Source organism: Alosa pseudoharengus, unplaced genomic scaffold (assembly GCF_046254945.1).
Source record: "Alosa pseudoharengus isolate Yale_2024_CS ecotype anadromous, Long Island Sound unplaced genomic scaffold, YU_APseudo_1.1 YU_APseudo_1.1_scf_22, whole genome shotgun sequence".
NCBI lineage: Eukaryota > Metazoa > Chordata > Actinopteri > Clupeiformes > Clupeidae > Alosa > Alosa pseudoharengus.
The window spans coordinates 32,436,659-32,460,488 of NW_027468680.1; the positions used below are offsets into that span (position 1 = coordinate 32,436,659).

At 42.9% G+C, this 23,830-nt stretch overlaps 1 protein-coding gene across 1 annotated transcript in view; it reads left to right on the forward strand.

The window, feature by feature from the left end:
* LOC143139155 (ryanodine receptor 3) overlaps positions 1–23,830 on the forward strand; it is a 205,393-nt gene that overhangs the window by 170,693 nt on the left and 10,870 nt on the right. The window contains exons 72-95 of the mRNA XM_076299756.1: positions 55–114; positions 271–405; positions 809–921; positions 3,467–3,563; positions 4,882–4,991; positions 5,766–5,817; positions 6,120–6,170; positions 6,276–6,375; positions 7,579–7,658; positions 7,738–7,814; positions 9,860–9,933; positions 11,902–11,919; positions 12,675–12,755; positions 13,113–13,201; positions 13,617–13,745; positions 14,077–14,181; positions 15,316–15,397; positions 16,339–17,654; positions 17,879–17,946; positions 18,137–18,314; positions 18,746–18,832; positions 19,268–19,453; positions 20,441–20,571; positions 21,080–21,122. Coding sequence (XP_076155871.1) covers positions 55–114; positions 271–405; positions 809–921; positions 3,467–3,563; positions 4,882–4,991; positions 5,766–5,817; positions 6,120–6,170; positions 6,276–6,375; positions 7,579–7,658; positions 7,738–7,814; positions 9,860–9,933; positions 11,902–11,919; positions 12,675–12,755; positions 13,113–13,201; positions 13,617–13,745; positions 14,077–14,181; positions 15,316–15,397; positions 16,339–17,654; positions 17,879–17,946; positions 18,137–18,314; positions 18,746–18,832; positions 19,268–19,453; positions 20,441–20,571; positions 21,080–21,122 — 3,462 coding nt within the window. The remainder of the gene's footprint in view (positions 1–54; positions 115–270; positions 406–808; positions 922–3,466; positions 3,564–4,881; positions 4,992–5,765; positions 5,818–6,119; positions 6,171–6,275; positions 6,376–7,578; positions 7,659–7,737; positions 7,815–9,859; positions 9,934–11,901; positions 11,920–12,674; positions 12,756–13,112; positions 13,202–13,616; positions 13,746–14,076; positions 14,182–15,315; positions 15,398–16,338; positions 17,655–17,878; positions 17,947–18,136; positions 18,315–18,745; positions 18,833–19,267; positions 19,454–20,440; positions 20,572–21,079; positions 21,123–23,830) is intronic.

Here is a 23,830-nt window from a genome sequence, read left to right on the forward strand (position 1 = left end):
TTTGATGTTGATTTTTATCTTACCCTACCTAATGCCATTGTCATTTCTCTACAGAAAGACACGGATGACGAGGTCAAGGATCACATACGACACAACCTCCACCTGCAGGAGAAGGTGATTTTGTTTATCATTTGTTTTATGTTTGTATGATTAATGTTTATGATATGTGTCTGCAATGATTGTGTCAGTTTTCAAATTCTTTTTACCACTTTTGTCCTCTGTGTACACACAAACATCCATGCACATGCGCACACATACACGTTCACGCAGTCAGAGGATCCGGCGGTCCGGTGGCAGCTGAACCTTTACAAGGACGTGGTGGTCAGGAACGAGGAGCCTCCTGACCCGGAGCGGACGGTTGCCCGTGTCCAGGGCCTGTCTGCAGCTGTCTTTCACCTGGAGCAGGTTTGATCTTACACCATTCATTCCCTGACTTCCTATAATAATACAGCCAAGCAATACAGATTGCATCAGTATCGCCATGTCATACTGTAAATCTGTCCTGAAAATGAATAGCTTGTCTTTGGGTTGTCATATATCACACTTTGGTGCTGTCATCTTTAATTCTTTGTGTGTCATGGACAAATGGACAATTGGACATGTTGCATTATTGCATTGTCATGAGTCCTCTGTGGCTGTAGATATTCAATAACTCTGTGCCCTTTCTTGAAAGCCATCTTTGTTAGCAATTGTGTCCAAACTTTCCTCTCTCTCTATCTCTCTCTCTCTCTCTCTCTCTCTCTCTCTCTCTCCCACCCACACACTCACACACATACGCTCTCTTACTCATACACAAACATACATGCAGGTGGAGCAGCCGCTGAGGTCTAAGAAGTGTGTATGGCAGAAACTCCTCTCTAAGCAGCGTAAGCGTGCGGTGGTGGCCTGCTTCCGCATGGCTCCCCTCTACAACCTACCCAGGTACACATCCTCTCCTCTCCTCTATTCTTCTCTCCTCTCCTCTCCTCTATTCTATTCTTCTATCCTCTCCTGTCCTCTAGTCTTCTCTCCTCTCCTCTCCTCTTCTATTCTTCTCTCCTCTCCTCTCCTCCCCTCTAGTCTTCTCTCCTCTCCTCTCCTGTGGTCTTCTCTCCTCTCCTCTCCTCTCCTCTCCTCTCCTCTCCTCTAGTCTTCTCTCCTCTCCTCTCCTCTAGTCTTCTCTCCTCTCCTCTCCTCACCTCTAGTCTTCTCTCCTCCTCTCCTCTCCTCTAGTCTTCTGTCCTCTCCTCTCCTCTAGTCTCCTCTCATCTCCTCTAGTCTCCTCTCCTCTCCTCTCCTTTTCTCTAGTCTCCTCTCCTCTCCTCTAGACGTCTCTCCTCTCCTCTCTTCTAGTCTTCTCTCCTCTCCAAACCTCACTTAATCTTTCCGCTTCTTTTCTCTCCTCTAGTCTTCTCTCCTCTCTTCTTTCCACATATTTATTTTCTCTTCTGTGTTATCTGCTCTCTTCACTTTGTTTCTACCATCCCATGCTCTACTTTCCTACTCTTCCATGTCTCTTCCCTCCTTTCATCTCCTCCTCTTCTCTTCTCTCTTCTCCTCTCCTCTCATCCTCTCTCCATGTCTCCTCCTCTTCTCTTCTCTCTTCTCCTCTCCTCTCATCCTCTCATCCCCTCTCCATGTCTCTGTTCTCTACCAAGAGCCTTCTTATGTCTCAAACTTATTTTCAAACTCATTTAGCAGATAGTGCAATCACATAATTTGACTGGGACCACCATGACAGTTCTGAAATGGTTTGTGCAACTTCCCACAGAGAGAAAGAGAGAGCGAGAGAGAGAGAGGGGGGGAGGGAGAGAGAGAAAGAGAGAGAAAAGAGATTTTCCAAACTCTGACAGAGAGTTGCTTTTGATAGGCTTAAACTGTAATTAATTGCTCTTATTTGAGAGGCGGTCATTGTCTATGTCAGGTCTGTCTGTGTCTTCAGCCTGGTAGGAAGCATGCACATAGGCATGTATTCACACATACACACGTACACACAGACTCCATCCGTCTCTCTCTGCGGGGTGTGTCCCAGTGTTAATGCCACATTTCCTGACACCCTCCATCTGTACAACAAATGCATCCACGAAGACACATACACACACTCACACACACACACACACACAGTATACCCACAGCTAGTATTAAGTCCACACCCACCCAGTGTAAATGCCACACCTCTCTCCCACTTCTCGCCAGTACAACAAATGCCTCCCTCCGGCCTTCTCTCCAGCCAGTAAAGAAGGGACAGCAGCAATTTCACACCCTACTGCCCGCTAACAGCCTCGGCCTTCCTCCCTGCAGCACAGGCGATAACAGAGAGAGAGAGGGAGGAGAAAAACAATTAAGAGTCCTTCCTTCAGTTTCCTTATCACAGCCATTCCATCACATACCTTCCTAGCATAAGAATATGCACAGTTACGTGTGGCATGTGAAAGTAGCCATGGGAACTCATTTGCTGGAACTAAAACGGTGCAATAAAAATGATCACGGTTCTGACTATGTAGTATTCTAATCTGTACAGCTGTTTTCTGTGACATCTCAACAACAACAACCCTCATCTTTTATGTTTTCTATTGTAACTCCCATTAAAGAGACACAAAAATATGTACAACCAGAGTTGTGCTTTTTTGTGTATGTCTTGACCTTCTTGTCCCTTCTCTTCTCTGTCTTTGCCTTTTCCTCCCTCTCTCTCTCTCTCTCTCTCTGTGTCTCTCTCTCTCTCTCTCTCTCTCTCCCTCTGTATTCTACTATCTCTCTGTATGTGTTATTCTTTCCCTCCATCTCCAATTGACATCACTGTGATCTCCCTCAGGCACAAAAATAATAATTACTTCCTCAACGCCTACCGACACTTATGGCTGGAAAAAATGCATGAGAACACAGACTATGACAGTCTGCTCTCCATGCTAACGGTAATGTAATGCTAAAGGGAACATTTGTGACTGCACCACCCCCCACCCCCTCCTCCTCTTTCTTCCTCTTGTCCCCTTCTTCTCCATCTTCCATCTTGATGTGGATCTTAACTCTCATTAGTTGTTTGTACTGTCAATCTCACTGGTCAGCCTATAGGGTTTGCACATCCGCAAATGCATTTGGTCAGTGTCTGTGCTGATTAATGCAGGACCACTTCAGGCCTCCTTGACAATATTGTTTTGTTTTGCTTTATGTTTTGATGTATTTTTTTCCTGTATGGTATCATGGTATCCCAGTTTCATAGAATAGGTTGTGCCTAATCATATCTCCAGTACCACTGTGTTATCATCATTAATCAAAATCACAAATCTAGTTTGCCAACAAATCTCTACAGTTCTTGTCTTACCATAGGTGTCTACTGATGACCAGTTAGATGCACAGGTGCCTTTGTACTAACCATTTAACATCTACCTGTCCAGCGCTTCCTGATCTGAACCCTTACTTCCTGTTCCACCGTAACCCTGGTAACCCTGCCTCACTCTCATTCTCCCCTCCTCCTCCTACCTCCTTCCAGGCATCGCTCTATTAACCTCTTCCTTTTGGGCTATCAAAGAATTTGGATAGAGACAGAGACCTACTCCTTTGAGGAGAAACTAGTGCAGGACTTGGCAGTAAGTACTAGCATCCTCCACACCAAAGATATGGACGCTCTCTTTCTCTTTCTCTCTGTTTCTCTCTTCACTTTCTCTCTCTCCTGTCTTTCTCTCGTTCTGTGTTCTGTGGATTTGGTTCGTTCCGCAAGCACAATTCGCCATCGCTCTTGAGTGTCACCAACCGCATTGAATGTTCCTCGTTCTTGATCCGTGTTCCGCTCCAGTGCCCTTTGCGCGCCACAGTGATGTTCCACGTTCCGCATTCTGTGTTCTAGTCTCAGTGCCCAAGTCAACAGCATGGGCCAGCATGACATTTCCTTCAGTAGCAGTGCCAGCTCTAGACATCCAGCTCCAGAATGTGCTTGTGGTAAGAGGCTCTTCTGGCTCTAGGGCCAGGGCCTTACCCTTAAAATTTATGGAAGGAGCCTCTTTCGTAAATTTTGTTTTGTGATGCCATCAACATTCTCCAAAATGTCATAGCTACCAAAAACCATGAGAAGATCATCAGTGTCTTCAACAGACGTGATCTGTTAGAAGAATATGATTGTCTTCTACTGGTTTGATGTAAATAAAGCCATCTATTTGGATGACAGATAGATATTGGTGGCGTCTGTGTCTTACGATGTGACATTCTGATGTAGGCTCTTTTAACGATCTACATATGAAAGACCACTCAGTCTCTGATCAGATATATAGTTGAATTTTCCTTCATGCAGGTTTTTGGGTGAATCATTATGCTTCCCTCATATGTGTTCATTATAGGAATAAGCCTGATCAACTCATTGCTAACCAGCATCTCCTCAAAACCCGAACCTGCACTGTGTTGTCCAATCATCTGGATGTTGTGTGCTTGGGATTGTGTGTGTGTCTGTTTGCTTGCATGCCACAGTGCTTGTGTCCTCCTCATGCATCTTCATTCACTCCTGTGGAATAACAAAGAACAGAATATGAGCAAAGGAACAAGCAGATCTTTCTGATTGTGAGGTTCCTCTTATGGTTCTCACATTTAGACTTTAAAGCATGTCAAGTTTTAGAGTATCATGGCTATGTACTGTAAGCTAATGGTTGCCTACTTAATTATTAAGTTACTGTAATTGTAATATTGTCTATTTAAAACTGCCTTTAAATAGCATAGGGTATACTGCAGGCTGCAATTAAACAGTAAATGTACATTTCATTAATACATGGGTCAATTTCACATTAAGGTGCCTAACAGAGAACTGTAGTCTATATCCATAAAAGTGCCAGAATGTGTGGAGTAAACGGTGAAGGGCCACATTGTGTGTGTGTGTCTGTGTGTGTTTGTGTGTGTGTGTGTGTGTGTGTGTGTGTGTAGAAAACGCAGGTGAAACTGGAAGAAGAGGAGGAGGTGGAAGCAGAGAAGCAGCCAGATCCTCTCCATCAGCTCATCCTGCATTTTAGCCATAACGCTCTCACAGAGCGGAGGTAAACACACACACGCACGCGCGTGCACACACACACACACACACACACACACACACACACACACACACACACACACACACACACACACACACACACACACACACACACAATGCCCAACACACTCTCACACTTATTCACAGATATCTGTGCTTCCTTTTCCGGATCCCAGTCCCACCCACACACACAAATATTTGTGCTGCCAACACCAGACAGACAGAAGTCATACACATACACATGCCAACACTCCTGCTACCAAACCACAATCATGTCTTTTTGTATGTCTAACTTTTTCATTTTCAACCTCCCAGGATCTTCTCCATCTTTTTCATTTATACTGTTTGTTTGGCACCTGACAAGCCTTGGATGTGCACACAGTTACACACTTTTTCCATATAGGTACCAACACATAGAAACACACACTCTAACTAACAGACTAACTGAAATCATACCTGAACCCTTAGCACACACTATGTTTGCTCCATCTGTGTTGAGGGGCAGTGTGTGTAGTCTTTGGCAAGAGACGTCTGCACTGTCTCTGCTAGACTATGGATTTAGGAATCCAAGCAAAACAGAAATTGTTTTGCATTATACATATTGCTTTATTTCTCACATTTGATCCCAGAATAAAGTTATAAGCTTTTGATAGACATGTCTTTAAATGCAATTGCAATGTTTGCCTTTCAGTTAAGTTATAAGGGACTGCATGTGAGTGACTGTAATATGTATTACGTGTATATTATGTATGTTGAAATGTCATGGCCATGCTCTCCCTAGTTCTTTAGATGAGGACCCTCTGTATATAGCATACGCAGACATGATGGCAAAGGTAAGGAGGCCGAATATACTGTATTCAATTGTACTACCCATATAATATTAGTCATGTAAAATATAGTAGTTAGTAAATGTTACATAATTAACAGTAAAAATAGACACTGTTGCATAGGGAAGACAGACAATCAACAAAAAGACCAAGAATAGCTTTTGTGTCTTTTTGCAGATTGCAGTGCATGATTTTTTTATGGAAATGCATGTCTTGTTATATTTGAATGTATAAGTTATGTTTGAATGTAAATGTATGTTTTCCCCTGTCCTGTCCTGTCCTGTCCTGTCCATCTTCTGTGTTCTCAGAGCTGTGCAGAGGATGGAGAAGAGGACGAGGGAGAGGGCAAGACATTTGAGGTGGAGCATTTCACTTTAGAATGCTGGATATGTGTTTAGTGCAGCAGCTTCTGCATTGGAATAGCATTGGAATAAATGTATTTGTGTGTGTGTGTGAAATGACAGGAAAAGGAGATGGAGAAACAGAAGACCTTGTACCAGCAGGCCAGACTGCACGACAGAGGGGCCGCTGAGATGGCTCTGCAGATGATCAGTGCCAGCAAGGGTAGGGAGACAAACACACACACACACACACACACGGGTATGTGCACACCAGGGACTGAAAACAGAATGATTTTCATTTCGGTTCGTTTTGAGCAAAAACATTATTTTTTCGTTCCTGTTGCAGGGTGCTAAGGCCTCTCCTCTCATGTTAACGGTTAATAACGTTCCTTTAAAAATGGCATTGTCTTTACAAATTCATTTATGGCCAGTGGCACATACTATAAGCTTTGCCCAACAGCCTTAAAGCTTAAATCAAAGCACATTCAATATCACGGCTAACTGTTAAAATCACTGTGCTTGAATTCAGACATGGGGCAAGATTTGAAAGTAGGCAAGTAGGCCTATATACTATTAAATCTTAAAAAATGTCTGACAACAGACAAACAGAAAATGTCCTTGCTTTAAGCCCTGTAATAGCCTAACCTATGTGTGGTGCTACCAACTGCATGACAGGCCTATAGATCTTTTCCTAGTATCTCTGGTAGCCTATGTTATTTCACAAAATGTTTCAGAAATTTAGGCTACATACTTGGAAAAGGCAGTTAGATAGTGTTGGATATGAAAATCCTTTTTATTAACTAGTAGTTCTAGCCTATTATACAGGTAAGACACTGATTTATAACATCTGACTAAATTCATCCTATAAGGGGTCTGGGAAACACTGTGTGGACAGGTCAATTTCCAAGCCAATGGACTTTTGAATAATATTCAAACAATGTTAATCGGAACGATAAATACCGTTATTAACCGGTTATCTAAAATTGAAAATAAAGTTTTTTACTCCAGAACAAGTGAAATTGGTTTTGTTCCCGTTTTCGGTTATGTTCATCCAAAAACTGTGTTTGTTTCCGCTTTTTATTTTCATTCTTTGAACCGTTTGTAATAGCTGGTGCACACTTCAGCCACTCCCACAGGATGCTACTGACCATACCTGTATCAGTATCAGTATGTGCGTCATTGTTAACAATGGCTTTGGCAACAGTGTATTCATTCCCTGTATTCATTGTCAAAGCAAATTTGAATTTTAATATCAGAGAGAGACAGACACACAGACACACACACACACACACACACACACACACACACACACACACACACACACACACACAAAGGCACATACTGTAGATCCTTAAATCACCCCCTCAAGGTCCTATTGACACCATAAGACACACACAATTGTGCTAACTCCTTGTCTCTGTGATAGGTCGATTGGATCCCATGGTGACGTACACTCTTAAGTTAGGCATCTCCATCCTCAACGGTGGCAACATTATCGTCCAGCAGGTAATACACAGCACTTTAGAGATAAACTCGCCTCACTTCATACCCACATAGCTCTATAATGGAACTGTCTGCCCTGTAGAAAATGCTGGATTACCTGAAGGAGAAAAGGGACGTTGGCTTCTTCAAGAGCTTATCTGGGCTTATGCAGTCATGCAGGTAAGACTGCTCAGGTGGGCTTTTCCTCCAGCACATTTCATTCATGGATAACAGTTTACGTACTTGAGTCTAGAGTCTAGGGCTGGGCGATATATTGGTATTACGACTACGACCGATATATTTTTGAAAACGATATGTAGTTGAGACAATATCGTAATACCGGTATTATGTCAAATAATGGGCCATTTTATCAAAGCCACTCTGTGTTCAGACCATTCAGATAGCCGCAGCTCTGCTCAACTGCGCCCCTGCGTTTGCACGTTATCCCTCGCAGCACTACAAACTTTCAAACATGACGGACACTGAGTCAGATTTTGTTTACCTTGATCAGAGGTTGGTGCTGATGCTTATTCCGGCACATCAACGGCTAGACCGAGAATTCTCGTTGTGAAATCAAAATTCCACTGGAGCTCCAAGCGGTTTTGTACACGCAGATTTAAGTTACAACACTGTTTACAGCTCTTCGACTCACGGTAAAATGTCATTTTTGGTACATAGCCTGGCCCTAGCTAATTTAAATACACAGATGAATGCTTGTGTTTACGATATACAGTAGCAGATCTAAAGTCCTCAGGGAGACAACCTACACGCTGATTTTATTAAGAGGATATGCACGCAGGGACTCGCGAGCAGTTAGGGGCATAATTTTTTATGATTCCTGAAACCCCATTCAATCGTGCATAGGGATTTTCTTACGAACCGGAACATGCAAAAATATACGCATACAAAACAACGGTAGCGTCTAACACACTCTTGATGAGTTACATTGTTTAAGTAGCCTAATTGTTTAAAACTATTTTTGTTGTTGATAGCAACATGTCTAGGCCATCATAGGCTACATTTGCTTGTCATCTAGGCCCTATCAAACCCTTACGGGTAAAAAAAAACTGCATTGTGTGACAAAACTGCAGGTTTTTCAATATTTTTGTGCCCAAAATATTGCATTGTGCAGTACAATGTAGGCCTGCGTTGTCAGTCAGGGTCAACCTTTGGTCTTTTGTTATTTGCACAGCTTTATCAGAGCAACTGTAGCCTATGCCTATTGTAGGCCTATGTTATTGTTTACACTTTTTTGCACAGCTGTGTTAGAGCAGTCTGAAATCATTATAATTAAAGCTGGTTGAGTGAATACGAAACACTTAGCTCTTTCTGTTTAAAATATCGATATATATCGTATATCGCCAATCAGCTCCAAAATATATTGGGATATCAGTTTTGGTCTATATCGCCCAGCCCTACTCCTTGTGCAGTTAAATATTTACAAACAGGTATGTGCTGTGTAGCCTACTTTTTTCTTATTTGCACAGCTCTATCTGTATGCCAATTGGTTTATTATATTGGCTTTTAACGGTAGCCTATGTTTTGTGTTACCTTTATTGTAAAGCTGTAGGCCTGTGTTGCCAATCAGGGTCGACCGAATATTGTTATTTGCACAGCCCTCAGAGCAACTGTATGCCTATTGGTATATGTTATTGTTTACACCTTTTTCACAGCTCTGTTAGAGCAGTCTGAAATGAATATAATTAAAACCGGCTGTGTCTGTTGTGTTGAGTGAATATATGAAGCACTTCGCTCTTTCTGTTTGAAATATCAATATTGTATCGATATCGTATATCGCCAATCAGCCCCAAAATATCGGGATATCAGTTTTGGTTCATATCGCCCAGCCCTACTAGAGTCCTAAAACTAATATTAGCATTAAGTGTGATGTACCTGTTGACCAGATTTATGTGTTTTGTGTCCACCTAAATAGACGCATAAAACTTTTGTCAATCAATCAGCAATCACACTGTGGTATATAATATGCTTATGACATAATCTCAGTCTTTGACTGATAAGTAATATAAGAATGTAAAAGTAAACATTCAGTTACTGTATGCCTTTGTATTGACAGTACCATTGTGTATGTTATCAACATAATCTTACCACTGTAACAATGCTTTGATCCAACTTTGCAACCAAGTCAGTAGTTTTCACTGTATTTTGCCTTTTCCTTTGATTAATTGAGTGCTTCAGTGCTATTCATAACTTTATTCCCTCTCCAGTGTCTTGGACTTGAATGCCTTTGAGAGGCAGAATAAAGCAGAAGGTTTGGGCATGGTAACTGAGGAAGGATCAAGTAAGTATGAAGAACAGGAGGGTGAGAAGTCTCTTTTTTTTTCTCTCTTTCTCTCTTCAGACAAGGACAAACCTGGGTGAGGTAGTATAGTGTATAGTGTACAGTACAAGCAGCAATGATCTCTCCCGTCCACTGCTTTTCCAATGACACCATCATATATAACAATGGGACAATTTCCCGCTTGCGGACACCAAATTACGAGCACTGGGATTGTCAAAAGCGCTGGTGACAGTAATGGTATTCAGAGCTGATATGAATCCTCCTGCAGGAAATTGCACCGACTCGAGAGGAAATTTCATTAGCCTGTAAAGGAGTCCTTTGAAAAGCAATCACTGAGTACACCAAGCCTCCTTTCTTACATAACGACAACAGCTGTGAAAGAGAATAGGAACAGATGCCTGCAGTGTATTCCAGAGGTATTAGGCTATGTGACTATCACACAGTGAAAGAGCTCTTTTTTATGCGCTTCAGATGTGAGAGTTAAAGGGTTTCTTGGACAATCCTCTCTGCGTCCCCATTGGTTATCCCTGGAGAAGTTAACATAGGCTAAGGGTTGCAATTTCTGTGAAGCCTGCTCAACCCCTGTTGTAATAATGCTGGACCATGGTTAACGTTTGTTGTTCCATTTGAATCAAGCCATTGTATAAAGTAATACTGAGTTAGTGTAAATGGATTGACACATCTGTAGCTGCAGCCTTAATTATATTTTTTTGGTTCAAATGCGATTTGCCTTCTGCTTTGTGACTAGTGATGTTAAATTTGGCCGCTCTGTTCAAAAATCCTTTCAGTTGAATAGCAGACACTTGGAGTGTAACTGCTGAAGTACCTGTGTGGGCTAGGCAGCACAACGCAATTAACACCAGAGAGGCAGTGCATGGACTGGGGGCAAACAGAGTTTGTGCAGAATGGATTATTGTACATTCTATTGATTGAGAGTTTTGTCACGATCCTTTTTTACACACAGTGGGATAGTTGTGTATCTTTTTATTTTCCATAAAAAATGTTTAGTATGCTGCAGCACAACCCTGTTTAGTAGGCGGCTATAGCACAATCAGTAAAAACTGCCAGCCACACATTGATTTATTTGATGTCAGACACTGAATTCCCTTAAGCAGCTCAGTCGAGGGAGAAGGAACAGTGTACAGGCAAATTGAAAGCCCTCAAAGAGTTTTGTGGCAGAGTGCCTCCATTTTTCCTTGACTTCTCTGTCGGTTTCCAGTTTTAACACTCTCACAGAACATGCATTAGAAGATTTCTGGACTATCTGAAATGACTGATTGTCTGTTGACAATTTAGATAGTAAAATCATCAAACCTTTTGCTGTTGTACAAGAACATGGTACAGCATTAATAATACAACATCTTGTGGAAAGCCTTTGGTTTGCAGAGATAAGCTTCACTCATTGCATGTGTGCCACTGTATGTGTGTTCATCTAGCTGGTGAATGGGGTTGTTCCCTGAGTCTTGTATGTGGACACTTTTGTCTGGCAGAGTAAAGCGTCACCTCCAGCTAGAGTGCACTGTGAGAGGGAACACACACTACAAATCACCATGCCACGATAGGCCATTGAGTTCATTCGCAATAACGCAATTTAAGTTTTAATGCGTCTGCATACATAATTCAGCTCATTTTCACCTCATGTTACCAGGCATAAGTGATGGCAGTCCAATAATGTCTCTCGCCTCCAGTTCAACACTTTGGTGCCTTAAAAAGCAGTAAAACAATAAATCCTCTGACAATTACTAACTCTTGAAACTCAGTAAATGTGTGTTCAATGTCGTCTGGTTAGTGATGTCAGTACATATATATTTATATCTATCTTTCTCTGTTTGTTCCTACTTCCTGTTACTGAAATTCAATGTCTTCTCCTTTGCTTATGTCTGCTGTTATGTTTGTTTGTTTGTTTGTTTGTTTGTTTGTTTGTTTGTTTGTTTCTTCCTGTCATTTTCTTTAACTCATCGGTCGCAGTCAACGTGAGTGAGCGGGGTAAATACATGGTTTAGATTCTTCTCATTCCCTTAGTGCTGCATCTCCCCCTGCCCCTCTTCCCCATCTCTCTTGAATGCAGTGATCAATTGCTCTGGTCTGCAGGAACTTCATGCATGCTTGACAGCCATATGACAAGAATGTATAACTCCCACAATAAAATACAGATGAAATAGGTCTATGCGTATGCACATGCAGATAGATCAGTAACGCGTGAGCTGAATCTCTTCCTTGTATTGCACAAATGCTTTGTGTGTTGATAAATATCTCATATAAACATTGATGACATTAATTCATATAACACATTCAGAGGAATCTCTTATCTGCCTCTCTACTCAACTAGCACTCCCTTTTTAACTTTGATCCTGTCCTTCCTCTGCATTTTGGCAGTACTAACCATGTATCCATTGAAAATAAGAATAAAAAGCACCCAGACTATAGAAACAAGCAAACAACAGCATTGTCTATCTGGGTATCTTTTTTATTCCTATTTTCCAATGCTCAGAATGATACAAGCCCTGGTGAGAAAGTGTATTGATGCTCGATGGAGCTGCATAGTGGCTCTTTTAGAATGATGTCTGTGAACATGAGTCCAGTCTTCAGCTCAGGCTGGGGAAGCGAGAGCTATTGCACTACCCGTGAATGAGACCGAGGGGCATGAGGAAGCGGATATGAATGACTGTACTGTACCATCCTCCCCTTCCCCCAGGGGAATTGAGTGCATCTTCTTTAACATAACCTCCTGTCTTTGAAAGGTTCGAAGGTTCTTCAGAACGATGAATTCACAAAGGATCTGTTTAGGTTCCTTCAGCTGCTGTGTGAGGGCCACAACAATGGTAAGTTTCCTCCTTGGTTATCAACCATAAAAGAGACTTTACACAAACACACTTTACACAAACTGTTCTTTAGTTGCTATACTATATTACTATAGTTAATACTACTTAATTGCTGTAAAATATGTGCTTGAGCATACTGTAATATTTTAAGTTGACATGTCTAGAGCCTGTAACAACTTAAGATATGCAAAAGCTTTTTACAAGCATTACAGTAAATCGAATGTGATAACAACATGCAAATGACGTGGCAACCTGTTTAATGTGGCAATAAGAGGGAAGCAACTACAAAATCCCAATTATTTTTTGGTCCTGGTTGCCTGGTCTGAATTCATCTTCCATTGCCCTTTTTGTCTTAAGACTTCCAGAATTTTCTGCGGACTCAGACTGGAAATACAACCACAGTGAATATTATCATCAGCACTGTGGACTACTTACTTCGATTGCAGGTATGAATCACGTTCCTCCCAAACTCATAGGGCCTAATTTAAGTGATGGTCAAAAAACAAAGCCAGGATATGAGCAAAAATGAACTAAAGCTATTTTAATAATAAAAGCATTTTGTTGATTTAGTACCATGAGCAAAATCCTAAGCACATACATGTACATGGGTCGATCAAGACAATTGTCCCACACACCACGCGATAGCTGTAATTCATGTGAAACACACTGCCCAACTTAGCCCTTTGCCCATGATTGAAATTGGAGCCTACTACGCATACTCATCTTCAATAACCACCACAGAGAAAAGAAATTCACTGCACTGAGCTCATCTGTCACAGTCTGGTCGTAAGTTGTAAGAGTAGCAACAACAGTTCATATTGGCTGTGATTTTGTCATGTGGACAATTGCTTCCTTCCTCAGGAGTCGATCAGTGATTTCTATTGGTACTACTCTGGGAAAGATGTGATGGACGAGGCTGGACAGAGAAACTTCTCCAAAGCTCTGGCGGTGGCAAAGCAGATCTTCAACTCCCTCACAGAATACATACAGGTAAGCCACACATACAGCACTTTACAGCAGCAGCTCATGCATATGCTTCTTATCTCAAGCTGTCATGGTATTGAATAAGTAAAAGCAAATGTACTTTAGCACTTCAATGTACTCAGTAGAGTAGCATTTGGCTCACTAATAAAGGCTTGCTACGGCATATTTACAACTGGACACTGCTGCCTCAAACACCTATTTAAATTGGTTGTTAAGTCAGCCCTCTGTACCTCCATAAATGACCATGAGCTGGCATCAGTTCTGCTCTCATTTCTTGGACTTTTTTTACTTTTTTTACGTTTTTTTACAAGCATCCTGATCTCTTTCTCTCTCTCAGGGTCCATGCATAGGGAACCAGCAGAGTCTGGCTCACAGCAGGCTGTGGGATGCAGTGGTGGGATTCCTCCATGTGTTTGCCAACATGCAGATGAAGTTGTCGCAGGTATCCTCCATTACATTGCATTACATTTGGCTGACGCATTTTCATCCAGAGATGGGGTCCCCATCGAATCCCCTATTAGTCTGTGTTGCTATTGCAGAGTTATATGATGTATTTTATAATGATGTGTGACATACAACATCAGTGCCTTATTAGCACACTTGACCTTTTCAGTCATGTGGCTTACTGTCAGACTGTGTGTGTGTATGGCCACAGCATTTAATCTGCCACTAGGGGGCCCCGTTGGTTCAAGGAACAAGGAGGCTACAAAGGCCGAGGCGCTGGAATATCAATCTCTCAGTTTTATATCTTTGATTACGAGTGCAGATGCAGACTGGGCCATATGTCATAGAAAGAATAGGTCACAAAACACTGGGCGCAGGCACAAACACACACCCACCCACACACACACACACACACACACACATACACACATACACACATAGCTGGACAGGCCGACAGACACTAATCCACACACACTCCCACACACAGAGCCCCATTCATACTATAAGTGACTATCAAAAGCTGACTGGCAATCAGGGGCCAGATCGGCGGGCGGTGGGATGGCTGCTTGATTAACCTAATCAAAGGGCCTCCTGTCAGATTTACGGCGCTCTGGGAGCCCCAGAGGCTAGAGCCCCGTGGTGGCGGGGATGGCTCCAAGACCCCCAGGATGAGTCAGCCGCCGACAGCCATCTGCTCTCGCTGACCGCAATGACATTAGCCGGGGCCGGTGATGGATGGATGGGCTCGCCTGGGGAGCGCTGGCCGGTGCCGCCAACCTAGAGTGAAGCTGTGATGTGTGGCGAAATGCCACTCACAAGTATTAGATGCCTGCCAGTCTCATTTCGTCTTGTTTCATCTCATCCTGGACACACCCGTTTGACCTCTCCTGGGCACATGTTGAGTTTTTTTTTTTTTTTTTTTTTAATGATGAGGGATGATTTGCATTGTCTGGTTTGGAAATAACTATATGTTGCACATTATTGAATTAATTGATGTTGTGTTGTGTTGACCAGTTTGAGGTCCATGTAGGTGGACAGTGTTGGAGAGTTAGAGAGGACATTGTTGTTGTAAAGTAGTGTTTTTTGGGTTTTAATTAGGCTGTAATCATCTCTTTGTTTGTTTTCCCCACAGGACTCGAGCCAGATAGAGTTACTAAAGGAGCTGATGGATCTGCAGAAGGACATGATTGTCATGATGCTATCTCTTCTGGAAGGTTCCATCATGAAAAATCTCTCTCTGGATCTCTCTCACACAACCCATCTCCATACTTCTCTCTCTTTTTCTCTCCCTGTCTTTCTCTCTTACACTTTCTATCAAATATGCATACTGTACGTATCACACACCTCCACAAACACACGTCCAAACACACACACACACACACACACACACACACACACACACACACACACACACACACACACACACACACACACAGGCTAGAAGAGACACACAAACACACACACACACACAGATTAGAAGCAATTCATCTTTTTGCTCATTGCACAGTACAGGCACAAGCCTATGAAATGTAGAGAGAACTAGTGAGATGCTAAACCATACGCCACCATCTTGGTCTTCTAACACACACACACACACACACACACACTCTCTCTCTCTCTCTTGCTCTCTCTCTCTATTTCCCCGCACTATCAGACATACTCTCTGTGTCCTCTATCTCTCTGGAGCCATAAGTGAGCAGATTGAGCGGGTTTATAATTGCTGTGCTAATAAGGTTAGCGGTAATTGTGATCCTCATTACTGGTGATGGATTCAGAGGATGCCACAGATGCTTATGATACTTTAGTCTTCGCACCAGAATAAGCACACACAACTCTTGAACCCTTACTGTACATGCCATAGCTGCTGCATTTACAAATATGCAGCTGCCATAAGACTTATTTATGAGCACATCATTGTCATCATTGGACTTTAAATCTGTTGTTAAATAATAATGGTTGCTGCATAGACAGTTTTCTATCAAAATCAAAATATGCCCTATCCATCAAATTGATATTGATGTCTTGTGACAGTTATGTTCAATGAATGGAACGGGATTTGGAAAAGACTTTAGGGTTAACAGGAAGGACATTAATAATTACCATTTGATATGTAATATGTTGAAGGTTTTTAACAAAAAACCTATATTCTGTCTAGGTAATGTGGTGAATGGGACCATTGGGAAACAGATGGTGGACACACTTGTGGAATCGTCCAGTAACGTGGAGATGATCCTTAAGTTCTTCGACATGTTCCTTAAGTTAAAGGACCTAACTACCTCAGACAATTTCAAGGAGTATGACCCCGACAGCAAAGGGGCCATTTCTAAGAAGGAGTTCCAGAAGTCCATGGAGAACCAGAAGCAGTACTCGCAGTCGGAGATCGAGTTCCTCCTCTCATGTGTCAAGGCCGACGAGAACGACATGTTCAACTACGAGGAGTTCGTAGAGCGCTTCCACGAGCCCGCCAAGGACATCGGCTTCAACGTGGCCGTGTTGCTCACAAATCTCTCGGAGCACATGCCCCACGATGGCCGTCTGGCTGCCTTTCTGGACCTGGGCGAGAGCCTGCTGAGCTACTTCGAGCCGTACCTCGGCCGCATCGAGATCCTGGGCAGCGGCAAGCGCATCGAGCGCGTCTACTTTGAGATCAGTGAGTCGAGCCGCACGCAGTGGGAGAAGCCGCAGGTGAAAGAGTCCAAGCGGCAGTTCATCTTCGACGTGGTCAACGAGGGCGGTGAGAGCGAGAAGATGGAGCTCTTCGTTAACTTCTGCGAGGACACAATCTTCGAGATGCAGCTGGCCTCACAGATCTCCGAGCCCGACGCCCTGGAGCGTCCTGAGGAGGACGAGGAAGATGATGTGGCCAGCGTGGCCGAGGAGGCTGACGACGATGACGAAGACAATGCTCTGGAGTCATCCTCTGCATTTGCCGTCGCCTGCGTCTCCATGAAGAAGAGCCTCTCAGGCTTCTGGAAACTTCTGACCTTCAAGAGCATGTGCCGGCAGTACAAGCGCTTCCGGAAGATGAGCGTGCGGGAGATGGTGCGTGGGTTCTTCTCCTTCTTCTGGGTGATCTTCACGGGCCTCTTCCGCTTTCTCTACAGCCTTATCTGGGGCTTCTTTCACATCCTGTGGAGCTCCATGTTCGGTGGTGGCCTGGTGGAGGGCGCCAAGAACATGAAGGTGACGGACATCCTGGGCAATATGCCCGACCCCACGCAGTTCGGCATCCACGGCGATGTGCTGGAGGCCGAGAAGATGGAAGCATGCGAGGGGGCGCTCTCGGTGACTGAGATGGCGCAGAACGCTGCCGCCGACCAGGCTGAGGCCGACCTCATGGCCGAGCTGCTTAACATCCAGCCCAAGAAGGAGGGGGGCAAGCACGTGGAGCCAGGGCTGGGTGACGTCTCTGAGGTGGTTGGGGTGGACGCACCATCCATAGCAGCAGCTGTGAGGCAGAAGAAGGCTCAGGTTCATTTCAGCTCTATCTATCTATTTTGATTGTCATTTATGGAAGACTACAGTATGTTCATTATTTTCCAGTTAACCTTCAAGCACCTTAGTTCTAGTTCTCCCCATTGACATTATACTGTACCTGCTCCTGTTTTTGATTGGTTACAAAATAGTAATAGGAAGTGGTATCCATGTCTAGTCAAGATGAAGTTTGTGAGATGTGTGTGTGTTTTCTTCCACAGAAGGAAGCAGCCCATAAGAAGGCAGAGGCAGAGGCCGAGAGAGAACAGAGAGAAGGAGAGAAGACAGAGTGAGTGCTTCTGCTCAAAACCTACAGACTAAACATACATGGGGTCAATGTTCTTGTTTTTTTGAGGAACAGCACTGTGTAGCATTCTGTTGGTCCTAAATAGTTTCCCATAAATTGTCATTCATGTACAATGGGTGCAATGTAATGCAATATGATACTATGATTCACACATTTCTGTTAATTTGTCCAGCCTGGAGGATGGGGAGAAGAAGGATCTGGACAAGAACAGAGATGAAACCCCCCCAAATACACCTGCAGAGGAGGAGAGGAGGCTCCACAAGAACCGTCCCCGGCAGAAAGAGGAGCCACCGGAGGCCTTCATGGCCAGCTTCTTTGCAGGCCTTGAAATCTACCAGACGAAGATGCTGGTATGTATTATTAGATCTCAGTCTCATCTGTTGATTATGTATCTAAACCAGCTCGCTACACAGTAAATTATTTCATTCCATCACCATATTTGGCTATGATTGCTGTATTGTTGGCTTACCACTTCATTGGATATTAGCCAGTTAAGAGACAACTGATTGGACTGATTTTAAGTTCTTAGATTTTATTGTTTTTATGTTCAGGCCTATATGTTTTATGAGTTTTAGCTGTGCATTGATTAGCTTCAACTGTGAAGCACTTTGATAAAACCTCAAATGTGCTACTGTGTATTAGTAAATGTGACTATTATACCATTACACCATGCTCAGCCTGTATGGTTTGCATTGATGAGATGGGATGGGTTGAGGAAAGTGATGCATGGTTATAGATAGATATGCATGGTTTGAGATACGCATGTTTTTTTTCTTTTCAGAACTACCTGGCAAGGAACTTCTACAACCTCCGATTCTTGGCCTTGTTTGTGGCTTTCGCTATCAACTTCATTCTGCTGTTCTATAAGGTAAGATGACACTCATAGACTATCTATAGATGCTCAGATCATAAACAAACTCTCTTTTCACAATATGTAACCCGCAATTTGGTGGTTAAGGTGGTGGTTAAGGTGAGGTATTTTGTCAACAAAAAATTTAATAATTTGAAGGAACGCAAATTTCAGGAGTTCTGTAAACAGCTGTATAGTATGCAGGTGTAGGTGGATTATCCAAGTAAAGTGTTAACCAGTCTTTTGTGGAGTATTGTGCAACTCACTGATGAGGTGATGCTGGTCTTCCTCCCACCACCCCACACACATCACACACACACACACACTCTCAAACACGTTCTCTCTCTCTCTCTCTCTCTCTCTCTCTCTCTCTCTCTCTCTCTCTCTCTCTCTTTCACACACACACACACACACACACACTCTCACACACATATAAAACACACACACATGCAGGTGACAGGAGAGGACTCTGAAGAGGAGGACCCGTGGAACGGGGGCCAAGTGGAGGAGGAGGAGGGGGCGATGGAGTACTTTGTGCTGCAGGAGAGCACAGGCTACATGGCCCCAACGCTGCGCTTCCTGGCTGTACTGCACACCATCATCTCTTTCCTATGCGTTGTTGGATACTACTATCTCAAGGTGAGGAGCTGGCCTCTGCAGGGATGGACTATATAACAGGATTTTGTCCTAAATAATATTCAATTATATGATTTGGGGCAAATAATAATGTTATGTTATCTATAAAAACATAAAAATAAAATTACACAAAATTATATATTATGAAAGATAATATGAAAAGAAAGTTATCATTATGTTGAACACATTGTGCTGTGTTCAAGAGTCAAGGAATAGCACTATATTCTGTAGGCCAATTGTAGGCATTTGTTTCATCATAGCTTCTGCTTCTGATAATATCTAAAGATTGTGCTGTTTTTGACAGTTGTGTTTACATTTTATTGAGTTCTACGATCAAATGCTAATTTGTTGGCCGGGTTTTGCTATCTCAAGGTAGGCTCTTGATTTCTGTTTGGTTTTATATAATGTACCATGTTGTTTTCTGCCAGGTTCTACCATCTACAGACATTGTGTCTTTATCAGGCAGAGGAGACATGTTTATTCCGATCAGTCTGCTTGCACCTCATATTGAACACATTGAAATTGCTTGACAGGGCAGCTGATTGAAACTTGTCCCGTCATGTACAAGTACATCACAAAGCCATCACACGCACACGCACACGCACAGACACACACTCATGGGTACACACAGATTGAGAAGGAGATTGAAACCAGAACATCACTGTTTTTCACTGTGCGTCATGTACCACTCAGATGAGTGTGTGTGTTAATCTCCGTTGACCTGCTGGTCTGTGTGCACTGAAGGTGCACACACACACACACACACACACACACACACACACACACACACACACACACACACACACTGACCTGCTGGCTTTGTGTGTGCGCTGAAGGTGCCTTTTGTGTTTTAAGTGAGAGACAGAGATCACCAGGATGCTGGAGTTCACACTTTCTCTCTTTCTCTCTCTCTTTCTCTCTCTCTCTTCCTCTCTCTCTCTCACACATACACACACACACACACACACTGACCTGCTGTGTGTGTTGAAGGTGCCTTTGGTGGTGTTCAAGAGGGAAAAAGAGATCGCCAGGAAGCTGGAGTTCGATGGCCTCTACATCACTGAGCAGCCCTCGGACGATGACATCAAAGGACAGTGGGACCGGCTGGTCATCAACACACCGTAAGTGACCACAATAAAAACAAAACCAGACAGGGCCGTAGCAAAGAGCAGATTCCTTGAGTTCAGCGCTGAATAGAATATTTCAGCTTGAAACATACATGTTGGCCATTTTGTTCAGCCAATCAGCATTTGATTTGATTGGTTGTTGAGCTCAAATATCAACAACCTTTCATCAGAATGACTGGATTACTCTATCTTTCAGTAACAAGCATTACCACCTAACATAAGACATCAGAATGGCAGGATTACTCTCTTTCAGTAACAAGCATTACCACCTGACATAAGACATCAGAATGACAGGATTACTCTATCTTTCAGTAACAAGCATTACCACCTGACATAAGGCATACTGTAGTTGTTAGTAAATGTGGCTGGTTGCTACAAAGTAACCTCTGCATTTGGATCATGGAACTATGTAAATGTTTTCTCAAAGACACCCAGTCTAAAGTGTTTATTTAGATTGTTTCTTACTCCTTTGTTTGTTTGTTTGTTTTCCCCTTTCATCCAGATCCTTCCCAAACAACTACTGGGATAAGTTTGTCAAACGCAAGGTAAGTAAGAAAAAAACCTTTTGAGATTGAACCTTTTTTTTCTGTGAACTGTACTTTAGATGACTTTGTTTATACCAGAGCCTTTCATCTCTCTGAGGCAACTAAAAAACACAGCTCTGCATTCAAAAATGCACACCGTTCAACTCTTCAAAAGTTGATAGTGTCACTACAAAATCACACACACTACCAACCCCACTGGGTAACAGTTGACTTCCATAAGGCTCTCATGAGCATGTACAGTGCATACAGAAAGTATTCACAGCGCTTCACTTTTTCCACATTTTCTCATCAGACTCATCTTAAAATGGATTCAATTATTTATTTTTTCTCATCAATCTACACACAATACTCCAACACCCCACAAAAAAGCTAGTGTTTGGACTGTTTTGTAAATGTATAAAAAATAAAAGAGTGAAATATACCATTTACATTAGTATTCACAACTTTTGTTATGACCCTTGCCATTGAGCTCTGGTGTATCCTACTTCTATCAGTGGTCCTTGAGATGCTTCTACAACTTGATTGGAGTCCACCTGTGCCTAAATGAATTTACTGGACATTATTAGGAGAGGCATACATCTCTTTATATAAGGTCTCACAGTTGATGGTGTACAGTATGTCAGAGTGAAAACCAAGCCACGTGGTCAAGAGAATTGTGCGTAGACCTACGAGACAGGGTTGTGTGATGACACAGATCTGGGGAAGGGTCCAAGAAAAACTTTGCAGCATCGGAAGTGCCCAAGTAGCCTCCATCATTCTCAAATGGAAAAGTTTGGAACAACCAACAGTCTTCCTAGATTTTCCTAAATAAATAATTGAATCCATTTTAAGATGAGTCTGAAACGTAACAAAATGTGGGAAAAGTGAAGCGCTGTGAATACATACTCCGTATGCACTGTAATAAATGTGTCATTACAATTGGCGTCTGCACCTCTTCCACCATCATTTCATTCCTGAATCACTGGCTCCTCCTGCAGCAAGCTGCCTCCCATCCATCTCTCCTCTCCAGTGGTCTCTGCTCTTCTACCTGTCTAGATACTGATACCACACAGGCTCTCTGTTCTACACTAAGCTCTTGTACTCTACCCTGTGTACTCTGGTCACCACACCCACTCGACATAACCATGGCTAAATTCTAACCATTGAATGCTGCACACTGACCTCTGAGCTGCTGAGAGGAAATGGCACAAAACTAGAACACCTTCTGATGTCACAAGCTAGCAGTCACTACAGTCCTCCTTCTCCTACAGCGGCACTGCTGCAAACAAGGCTTTTTACAATGAGAAGGTCCACAGTGCTGCTGACACTCAGAAACTCTACTCAACCTTCCACCTCCTCCTCCAGCTACCAGCTACTCCTTCGGTTAAGGGCACAACCAACACTCCAACTTCACAAAGCAATCCTACTACATGTCTCTCTCTGTCTCGTCCAGCTAAGGCCGCAACAAAGCACGACATGCAGCAATCCTAGTCTCCTGCTTTTTTTTGCACAACATTTCCTTCATTCAACCCTCTCACTGATCTCTAAACTCCTAACGTGTAGCCATCCTACTACATACCCGCTGGAATCCTGTCCAACCAACCTCTTCTAAACGTCTTCTCCTACCATTACACCAGCAAGTGTGATTAATGTGATTAATGCTTCACTGGCCTCTCATAGACTCCCTATTGCATTCAAACTGGCTTGGATAACACCATTGCTTTAAAAGCCTTCTAAATCCCACTCAAGTGGAGAACTATCCTACTTGACTGGACAATCATTCATTGTTTCATAGTAAGGACAAATGTCCACATCTCAACGCCCTGCTACAGGGGTGTTCCAAGGCTTGGTCCTGGGGCCCCTTCTCTTTGCAATGTAAAACACCTCACCAGGCCTGTTTATTCGGTGGCGTGTTGTCTGGCACTGCTGCCCCTAAGACACACACCAATCTAGACTATTCTCATGTAGTTCCCCAATGGTGGAGCAAGCTACCAAGTGGTATCAGATCAGGGACATCCCTCTCTATCTTCAAGAAACTCGAGGATCCAACTCTTCTGAGAGTAACTCCTCTTAACAAATCTAACAACCCATCACACCTAACATGCACTTATCATGCACTTCCTTTCCTCTACTTTCTTTTGCCTCCTTCCTCTACCTCTGCCCCCTTTGATTACAAGTTGATTAGTAATTTCATCCTACAGTAGTCTTGTAGTGTTTGTAAAGTAATTTGTTACCCTATGGTGTCTTTTCCTATGTATCTTGAATGTTAATGCTCATTTTGTAAGTCGCTTTGGATAAAAGTGTCTGCTAAATTAGTAAATGTAAATTACAGGATGGAATGCCTCTTGTTCAGATAAATTTGGATAGATTGTTCAACTGGAAGTTATTGTATCAAATTTGTACTATAAGTGTTATTTCTGTAGCACAGAACACTGAACAAGCACTGAACCCAGTCAATGAAGGATTATCCTCACATTCCTGTCCACTTTACTCTGAGATAAGAGTGCCTTATACAAATAGATAATAATGGAAGGCACACTAGTAGTCTGATACCCTCTCTTGCATTCACCTCAGCATTCTAAGAGTTTCTTATCGACCTTCACATATCTGTGGAAACACTCCCAGGGATCTCATGCAGCAACCTTGAGCTGTGTTTGTTTTTCTCCTCCGTGTGTGTGTGTGTGTGTGTGTGTGTGTGCGTGCGTGCGTGCGTGCGTGCGTGCGTGCGT